Here is a 10,245-nt window from a genome sequence, read left to right as displayed (position 1 = left end):
GGCCGGGGCATCCCTGCTTCAAGGGATGCTAAGAGAAATCTCCTTTTATAGACACATCATGACGTGAAAAGTCCCTTGAGTGAAACCTGCCAACTGTCACTGCATGTATCATGGAGCATTGTGTTGCTGTCGCCGCTTTTCTTCTCCCTGCTAAATAAAGCGCTGATCAATTAATGACGTCATCAGGTGCACACCTTAGCTGTCTTGTGCGGCGTGCTGTGTGTGTGTGTGTGGGGTGGGGGCCCTCCCGCAAAACGCGCTCTAAGCTGCGTTGCGCCCCTGCCTACCGGAAGTGCCATATATGGTAAGATGTATCCATTTGGCTATTGGTTGCTTTATCCCCCGTTGTGTCTGTTGCTGGAGGTCTCTTTGCACACGTAGCGGCAGGTGACAGACACTATTGATGATTTTACACTTAATTTAGTAGCCTTAAAAAATAATACGTGACATCGTTTGGTGGCGCGTTAAAAACCAACACTTCACACGCTTTTAGCAGAGGAAGGGCTTGGGAATGCATTGCAAGCGTGCGTGCTGCAGCGTTATGAGAAAATGGTGCGTGATGTATATGATGCAGATGCTGCATGCATTACGTGACGCAGCTCATTCATGCAGAGGGTCGCCTCTTCTACGCAGGGGGGTGTCGCCTTATACAATCACATTCTTTTGCCATACAAATTGAAAAAAGATACACTGCATTGTCAGTTGGTGATTTGTTGTGCTAATAAGATCCATTAAAGAAGGAATGGCACCCATGTTTTCGTATTTCCCCACCCCCTTTTCGCTGTAGAATGGTCCGCTCTCCCACATTTCATTCATAAAATTCCAGCTCACTATAAAAGGCGGGTCCTGCTCTCCACTCTGCACTCTACCATTCAATATCAGGCTGGCTAATGGAAGATAAGTGACCATTTTGTATTTATTTTTTGTCATCCAGCGCCTCGGTGTTTTAAATGCCCTGAATTGTTTTCTTTTCCCCCAGATATAAATACTAAAATAATAATAATAATAATAATGCACCCGGATTCCAGCGCTGAGTTCGATTCCTCGTCCAGCTGCAGCACAGCATCGCCTGGCGGGGACACCCCAGGGTGCAGCATGCATCCGTCTGACTCGCTTTCATCAGCAGCTGAGGTAAAAAAAAAAAAAAGCAAAACAGAAAATGATGTAAAACAAATGTTTTTAATTGCACATTCTTCACATATGTCGACGCGTGTTTGTGTGTGTGTGTGTGTGTGTGTGTGTGCAGGATGTCGACAGCGGTGATTCAGACTGTCTTGTCCCCACTGTAAGTGCGCTCTCGTCGGATGTGAAGTGCACGCTGCAGCCTACCCTGGTCCCCTTTGTCTCTCGGGGAAAACGTAAAGGTGGGAGCAAGAAGGCGAAGCCCCCCAGCGGTAGGAAAGGGCAGAAAGAGCAGGTATACACAGAGAAACAAAAGATGGATGTGAATTATCGCATGAGATGGTCTCATGTTGCAATGTGCAAAAAGGGGACACCGTGTGCCCGATCATAACAATAGCCTTCACGCATCAGACATGTGGTGCATGCATGCATCATTTAAATAAAAATGACTCTGCAGCGCCCCCACATCAGCATTCACTGTAGCAGTCCCCCCCCCCCCCCCCTTTTTTTTAAAATGGTCTACTTCTCCTTTTTGTCTGCAGCCTTCCAAAGAAGAGGAGGAGAGGAGGAGGATTAGGAGGGAGAGGAACAAAATTGCTGCAGCAAAGTGCCGGAACAGGCGGAGGGAGCTGATAGACACCCTGCAAGCTGTCAGTATAACTATCATATATAAAAGAGACAGCACTGTTTATCATTAAAGAGTTATTTTCTACAATACAGGAAACTGACCAGCTAGAGGAAGAGAAGTCCAGTCTCCAGTCAGACATAGAAGAGCTCCTGAAGGAAAAGGAGAGGCTGGAGCAGGTCTTGGCCTCGCATGAGTCGTCCTGCAAACTCCAGCAAACTGAAGAGCAGGGCGAGGAGGATGCAACGATGCTGCAGGATGCACCAGCTTCCCCACAGATGCTGCCTGAAAGCACCACAGGTCAAGAAACAGACCCCTGTATCCCAGCAGCGGCCATCTTGGGCAACTCCAACATCCTCCTGTGCTCGAGCGCTGATGAAGCAGCAGCCCTGGAGGACCTAAAGGATGATCTGGATGACCTGGTGCCCAGCCTAGAGATGGAGGAGGTGACATCCGAGGTGGCCGGTGCCGCGTTCGTCCCCGACATCATGGACCTGAGCGGGCCCCTCTGCCTCCCCGACTGGGAAACCCTGTACAAGTCTGTGGCCGGTGACCTTGAATGTCTGCCGTCTTCCAGCCCCGCTTGCAACTACCGGAGCGTCTTTTCCTTCAACCTCTCAGAGATGGATGCCTTGGCGGAGGGTGATGAGGCTCTCAAAGGCGGTCTTGCCGCGTCAGAGTTCATAATGGATGGTCTCAACTCTCCAACACTGCTGGCATTGTGAATGCAAAGAGGGTTTATATGCAATGATGCTCACATTGTATCCTAACCATGAGACGATGAATCTGTTTTTTTGTTGTTGCTGTTGTGTATATGTTTACTGTTTTATGGCAGGGTTGACTTCTTCCATTCTGATGGTGCAAGTGTCTGGAGTGAGAAAACATGCATGCAAAAAGACAACTTGTGTTTTATCCCTTAAATGTAATGTGAAGACGTGCTGTAAACAAACGTGTGGTTTAATGAATAATAAATACATCATAGCAGGGTTCCTAATGTGTAGCAATTAGATGTTCCAGCAATTTCCATGAAAATGTTGCTCCATCTATTTTGAGACGTATTTTATCATATTGTTTATTTTTATACCAAATATATCAGATGCAAAGAAAAAAATAAAATAAAAAAGTGGCATTAAAACATTTGTTGATGTCATAGTTATTTCTGGAAGCAAGATTGTATAAAAATAGACGAGCAAAACCTGTAAAAAATATATATTAAAAACGCTCCTAATTACTTATTCATTGTCGTCTCTCTGCTACATTACACTGCAGCGACGTCATGACGCCACCCAACGTGCAGCGTCACTTCCGTTGACCATATTTGGGAGAAATCGCGAGGCTGTTTTGTTTCTATGGCGACGTGTCTTCGCCGCCGGACTTCCAAGTAGCTGGAACGAAAGGGAGCTTTTTGTTGATGTTGTTGAACCCAAAACAAACACCACGACTTTCAATACTAATTTATCGGAACGACGTATTACGGCGCATGTCGGTGTTTTGGTTGAGAGCTCGCAAGCTAAGACGCTACACGATGCAGTCTTACAAGGTGCATTCAAGGTGACTCTGTTATCAAGAGCTTTCTATGCTTCTACGCGGTTGACCTCTGGGGTAGTACGCTGTATACACAGTAGGGGGCGCTGCTTGTGAGGCCAAAACATTAGGACGAGCTAAGAAGCGCCAACACATACAAATAAATTGTGCATTTACAAGACGATCAGCTCATGAGGCTAAACAAGGTACGCAAAATATTAGAAACAGTGCGGTGCTTTCAAGTTCCACTCCACCATTCAGTAATGAACACGCCTCAGAGTGCAATAAATCCTACAAGCTTGTGCAGCTGTACCTACTGTTGTGGCCGGTGAGGAGCGTACATCCCCTTTATTACGACTGTTTCCCCATTTCCCATTTTTAGCTCCATGATGGATTTAGCTTGTCAATGCTGCATGTCCTCTGACTCACTTGCTGTCCGCTTTGCTCCGCATTCAACTTTTTTTTTTTTTTTTTAGTCCAACGGTGCAACGCTTCTCACCTTTGCCACACAGCTGCAAAATATCACACAGCTGTTGGCAGGCATAACATTTTAATGAAATATATGGCGGTAAAGGGAAAGTGTACTTACTTCCATACAGGCGTACACAAATATCACCTGTAGGTTCTTGAAGATGGACACATGGTTGGTGCATTGCACCATATTAACAAAAGGTGCACACTACATAATCCTGCTAATTTTCTATCTTTCAGGCAATTAAAACAAAGCAAGTGACAACACAAGACTTTTGCACAGGAAGATGTTTGCGCAAAATGTGTGGTAGACAATTCGATATGCATATAGATGCATATGCATTTTAATGTTCACAGCCCTATAACAGACACCGCAATAGATCGTACGATCTCGTACAGAGCATAAACAAAGCAGCAGAAGTAAAACTGCCACAATGCATGGGCGTAAACGACCACAATATATCCCGCCAGGCATCCTCCATGATACTGTAATTTGAGAAAAATCCCCAAATTTGTCAACTGTGTTTTGTGCACAAAAATGTCTACGACTATGATGAATTCAATATACCCCCTCAAAGGGATGTACTGCTTTATTGAGTTTTAAGGAAAACCGGAGCTAACCTTTGACTATTTGTAACTACATTTTCATTGGAAATAGAAGATGAAACACATTCATTTAATGGTCTTGTCATGGTGTACTAAAGAAATGTGATTGTGGTTGTTGCTATGTACTGTTTTCTTGTCATTACCATCATTATAGTTGTTAGCATATTAATTCATCCCTGCTGCATGTCTCACATTTGCTATTATTTCTCATGCGCTCACTCTTTCCATGTCTCATTATCTCATCCTGATGTGCCGCCCAGACCGCTTCGCTTCCTGCTTTGCTGTTATAGTCCCAGGGAAGTGCTATATTTACACGGATTAATCAATGTCACAGGGCCTTCGCGCGTCACCTGATGTGACACAGGGCGGCATTGATGTACTGTATGTACGTGAGCACGCTGTCGGTTCAGTTACCTCCCAAAATATAATACTGCACTGGTTATGGTTGTTTGGAAGTTATATTGCAGCACTCTTTGGTCTTACCAGCAACTGCACAAATAAAATGATAACTTCTAGGACAACAATGCAAAACGACACACTATAGTTGATATCTTAATAGGCATACTTGCAGGCCAGCGACGTCACAGTCCGAATTCAGCAGAAACACAATCCACGGTGAAATGGCCGACTGATGATTGCAAAAGCCATGCAATGTGCATTATTGAGATTGGAATGAGTGTAAGTATTACCAAAATGTTATCATGAAGGCCTTACATTACTGATACATTCATCGCATAATGAGGTTTGCAGTGGCATGAGCTAATATTTTGACTCATGTAGCCAAATGGGGCAACCAGAATATTAGAAACAGCTCTCTAGATGATCCAGCACCGTTCAGCCTGACAGCAAAACGCACCCACAGTAACTCGCTGACAGTGCCAATCTAAAGTGAGCATTTTCCAATTCAACTCTTGTGCTAGGTCTCCATATTAGCATGTCTCCTTCTTTTCCTTCTTTTCCTTTCGGCTTTTCCTCGGCTTTGCCTCCATCTAACCCTGTCTTCTGCATCCTCTTCTCTCACACCAACTACCTTCATGTCCTCTTTCACTACATCCATAAACCTCCTCTTTGGTCTTCCTCTAGGCCTCCTGCCTGGCAGTTCCAAACTCAGCATCCTTCTACCTATATATTCCCTATCTCTCCTCTGGACATGTCCAAACCATCTCAGTCTGGCCTCTCCGACTTTATCTCCAAAACCTCTAACATGTGCTGTCCCTCTGATGTTCTCATTCCTGATCCTATCCTTTCTGGTCACTCCCAGAGAGCGCCCATGTTTTTTAGACATACTGTCAAGTTTACGAAGCTAACCTAACATGTTGGCACATATACTACAACTGAAAGAATGGCATATACAAGTACCTCAGTTATTCAATCACATTTTGGCTGCCAACTTCCTATTCTTCCCGCCATCCTGGCCTGTTATGACATAGAAAAACATTTGAAAATGTGCAAACATCAGGACATGCGTCTTGTCTGTCTGTACGTGTTCACTGACGTGGTCCATAAGCGTCTGGGGATTATTTTGAAAGAAGAAGAACAAAAAGGAAGGAAGGAAATTAAAAAAGGGACTGCTTGCCTTATTGTGTCTACAAAATCTGCAGTGCGCTGAGGAATGAGGAATGAGTCAGGACAAGTGTCTGGCGCTCCGGGTATTTCCCAAAGATGGGACAATGGACTACCATGCTGAAGAGAGATTTTAAAAAATAATAATCATCGACTGACCTGTTTGCAGCCAACAGTTGTAACCCCAGCAAGGTGACTTTCTGGGAAAGTCGCAAAAGCACGTGTTAAAGTCTGTGCAAACACCAGTGAGTAAACAGACAGAAAGATGGAAAAGATGGAAAATACATACAAAGTACTTGCTTTTTTCAGCAGGACATCTGACGACAGCACAGCAAGACATCTGTGAAAAAGGAAATGGATGATTCATTATTTTAAAAAATTGTTGAACCCCCCCCCGCAAAAACCAAACAAATAAAATATGTTCAAATATGTGTGTTGTTGGGTTTTTTTTACTGAACTTCTCATGACTACACAGCAAGACAGAACAATTAATGAATGATGAATTAAAAAATGGATCATTAATAAAATCTAAAAAAATACAATAAAAAAAACCCAAATAAACACAAATACAATAAATCAACTTTTTATTTTTATTTTACTTCTCATGATGACACAGCATGACATGAAAAGGAAATGGATGATGAAATAAATTGATCATATCTAAAAAAAATAAGTAGAAAAAATACATTTAAAAACAAATAAACAAAATTTAAAAAATCCATAAAAAGCCATTGTCATATTGCTGAACTTCGGATGACCCCCAGGCCGTTTCACCTTACAGCAAGTGAAAATGGGGGAAGGGATTGTATTTTTTTTTCCTTTGCAAACAGAGAGTGTGTATTTCCAGCAGTGATGGACATATAGACTGCATGTTTACATGCGTGAGGGGGTTATCAAACACAGCACATAAAACAAAGGGCAGGTGACAAGAGGAAGGCAGGGTTGTGCGATGTTGTCACTAAATGACAAATGGGCTGTATACTGACAAAAGACTATTCATCAAATATGAGAGGTCCTCGCTCCCTCCACCCAGTCCCTGTCGTTGTGCCCCTGAGCAAGACACTTCACCCACCTTGCCTCCAGTGCTGCCCACACTGGAGGCAGGTGAATGAATGTTTGGTGGTGGTCGTACAGGCGGTAGGCGCGAATTGGCAGCCACGTTTCCCTCAAGGCTACCCTGAGTATCTGCTGCTACAGATGTACAGTAGATGACCACCACCAGTGTGTGGCCGAGGAGTGAATCAATAGCGGGTTCACTTCATCGTGAAGCACTTTGGGTACCCTGAAAAGCACTATCAAATCTAAGCCATTATCATGAATATCATTATTGTTAGTGTTATGTAGTTGTGCTACATTGGAGAGAGAAAGAGAAAATGAAAATTGTATGTATGTGTGTATAATAATAAAAAAGGGTAAATTAAAAGTAAATAACAACAAAAATAGGATTAAATCAGACAAAAACAAAAATACTGATTGAAAAAAATACAAGTATTTATTAATACATTTTATTATTATTATTATTAATCATATTTATTGTTATCAATATTATAAATTATGATTATAAATATGAAGATTTATTATTATTAATCATAAAACCAGTTAACATTTATTATGTATGTTTATGGACTGGTTGACCGAGAGGCACAGATTGTTTGCTACTCACCCCTTGGTGAGCCCAGCCCACTGAAAGTTGGCAGAGCCTGAACACCCCCAGCATACACACCCCCACCCCAATTCTTATTTTGTCCCCTTTCCCATGGTTCTCCCTGCATTTGTGTGTGGTGCATTAAAGTAAGCATTAAGCTTACCCCATACTTCCATGTGTGGGTTTGTCCCCCCTTTGCATGCCTGTGCATATATACTGTAGTGCATTTAGAAGAGTGGTGGCGTGTTTGAGGCAGCCTTGCTTTCACGAGCTGTCACTGCGCTCTAGCTCAGTGCACAGTGGCTCAGTGACCCCACAGCGAGACATGACAATATCGGGACACCAATATTCACTTTCACCTTACAGGAAGTGAAGCGTTGTAAATAAAAGGCACACTCCAAAATTCATCCCAGAAGAACAACTGTGAGGTCAGAGATCACTGATGTTGGACTTTTATCATGGCTTCTCCGTTCTTCCACAACAAACGTATCCAAGCATACCCTTACGGACCTCACAATTGTCCAAAATGTTTTGAAAAATGAAGACTCAACTCCTAATTATTGGATTAGGAGGTGTGTCCCAACACTTCGTCCATTTAATGTATCAAGTTTGCGTGGGCTGCGTTCTGAATGAAATTCAATTTTCTGTATGCAGGTCCAGAGTGCACATTGGGTTAGATTTCATATTGCTTTTGGCCGGGGTCAGTTCCCGTTTAATGGTTTAAAGTGCAAAAAGAACGCGCGCCGAGTGACGTCTGGGGCGGTTTTCCTGCACCCAGAGAAGACCCGGGCCAAAAAACAAAACCTCTCTCTTACCCTGACTACACACGCATGGCCAGACGTCTCCTGTTTCACGATCTGTTCTGCTTTATTAACCCAGCTTGCCACCTCTTGAGACGTGTTCCACGTGTATGTTCGGAGTGACTGTGACGCACGCACGCCGCGGCGACCTCCCCTCAGATGCAAGACATAAATCACGGTGGAGCCAAATTAGAATCTAAAAAAAGGAATACAGTGGGGTATTTTTTTGTGAGCCTGCAATAACTCAGCAGCATGCACAGGGTGGAACAATTGAGATGGAGACTAAATAAAAGAGGGAAAGTGTCAAATTGCTGATGTAAAAAAAATGAGATTAGTGAGGAATCAAAGGCGAGAAATATAACATATAACGGCCAAGAGTGCTGTTTGGTGGACTCGCAGCAGTGCAGTGATGTGTAGTTACTGTGTCTTAACACTAGAGGGAAGCAGAAGGGGAAAGTGTCACATTAAATTTTCTGGAACTTTCTTCAAGTTTTCTCAAACAACACTGGGTTATGCCTCAAAAGTACTACTCAGATGGTGGTGGTTTTTGCCTCAAGTATAAAAGGTCCTCGTGAGATTTATGTCAGAGGCAGCTGCAATAACACCATGTTCAGTTGCACAGGAGGTCCCAGTCAATCAAAGGTGGGCGACTCATATCAGCGGGGAATCAAACATCTATAAACGGTGACCATGAGGGTTAAACAAAGCAAATGAAAGCGACTGAAATAACTTGTGCCTAACCTGGCAAATGCTTCACGCAGCAGGCAATAAAACAGGGAGTGATGGCCCTAAAAACCAGCAATAATATGCTATACTCCACCATGACTGTCTGATACACAGTAGTTCTTATGACTGTATGGGGGATTTTTTTCCCATTACACGCACATTCACTGCTGCAATAATGATATAATTCATGATAAATTCACCTGTGATTGACAGGTAATCCGTCCAGGGTGCAGTTTGCCTCGTTTCCAAAATAGGCTGGGATAGGCTCCAGCTCACCTGTGACCCTAAAGAGCAAAAAATGAATGATTACACAAATGATTAGATATTAAAATGCACAGGTGTCACGAGACACTCGGTTCATAAGACGAGACCAGGTACTGATTGGGTCTACGACAGCGAGCTGAAATGTTAACATTACATTGCACTCCTCTGCACTCTGTGTGTACGCTAGCCGCCCCGCCTCCACCCAACAACACAAAGAGACTGACTGACAAACAGGCTCACTCCGTCCAGACCGTTGTTCCATGGAACAAACCTGCCAAGGTGCTGAATGCAATTACACAGAGTGAACCCTCTTCCTGCCTGTTTGGAGGCGGGAGACGAGGAAAACAGACACGCATGCACATGGCAATATATTGAGGCTGGCAAAATGATCAAGTTCATTCATATTATCGTCCCAGTCCTAATGCCCACGAGAGACTTTTTTTCTGAACGAGGAATCTTGTAATGTTTTAATCTCGCAAGATCTCGTGACACCGCTATTAAAATGTAACCATGGCCTTATTAACATGTAAAATCAAGCATGAACAGTAACTGCTTACAATGACGTCCGGTATAAAGCAAAAGGCTTCTAGGTCAGTTTGTTTTCATATAAGTGGGCTTTTGATTCATGCTTGGTATATACAGTATGAGCATCTGTGGGTTTTCTGTGTACGCAGGAGATATATCAAACAATCTGTCATAAAACAAGAAAACATTTTAGAATTATTATAGGTAGACCTAGGACACGCTGGCGGGATTATGTCTCACAGCTGGCCTGGGAACGCCTTGGTTTCCTCCCGGTGGAGCTGGAGGTGGTGGCTGGGGACTCGGAGGTCTGGGCTTCCCTACTGAGACTGCCCCGCCACCCGGAACAAACAAACAAAAATAGTCACGTTTTTCAC

General features: G+C 43.5%; 1 protein-coding gene across 1 annotated transcript; it reads left to right on the top strand.

The window, feature by feature from the left end:
- The first annotated feature begins 812 nt into the window (after positions 1–812).
- LOC129171900 (protein c-Fos-like) lies at positions 813–2,962 on the top strand. The gene is made up of 4 exons (XM_054760991.1): positions 813–1,131; positions 1,247–1,417; positions 1,665–1,772; positions 1,843–2,962. Exons 1-4 carry the CDS (start codon positions 1,012–1,014, stop codon positions 2,470–2,472), a joined length of 1,029 nt encoding a protein of 342 aa, XP_054616966.1. The 5' UTR covers positions 813–1,011; the 3' UTR covers positions 2,473–2,962.
- Positions 2,963–10,245: the final 7,283 nt, after the last annotated feature.

Source organism: Dunckerocampus dactyliophorus, chromosome 19, assembly GCF_027744805.1.
Source record: "Dunckerocampus dactyliophorus isolate RoL2022-P2 chromosome 19, RoL_Ddac_1.1, whole genome shotgun sequence".
In the NCBI taxonomy this organism is placed as follows: Eukaryota; Metazoa; Chordata; class Actinopteri; order Syngnathiformes; family Syngnathidae; genus Dunckerocampus; species Dunckerocampus dactyliophorus.
This window is presented reverse-complemented; position numbering and strand designations above follow the sequence as displayed.

Excerpts from the sequence above, each read along its gene's own strand:
- LOC129171900 (XM_054760991.1), top strand. The coding sequence starts at position 1,012 with ATGCACCCGGATTCCAGCGCTGAGTTCGATTCCTCGTCCAGCTGCAGC. Across the intron at positions 1,132-1,246 it reads CGCTTTCATCAGCAGCTGAG|GATGTCGACAGCGGTGATTC; the intron begins GTAAAAAAAAAA and ends GTGTGTGTGCAG. Across the intron at positions 1,418-1,664 it reads GGAAAGGGCAGAAAGAGCAG|CCTTCCAAAGAAGAGGAGGA; the intron begins GTATACACAGAG and ends TTTTGTCTGCAG.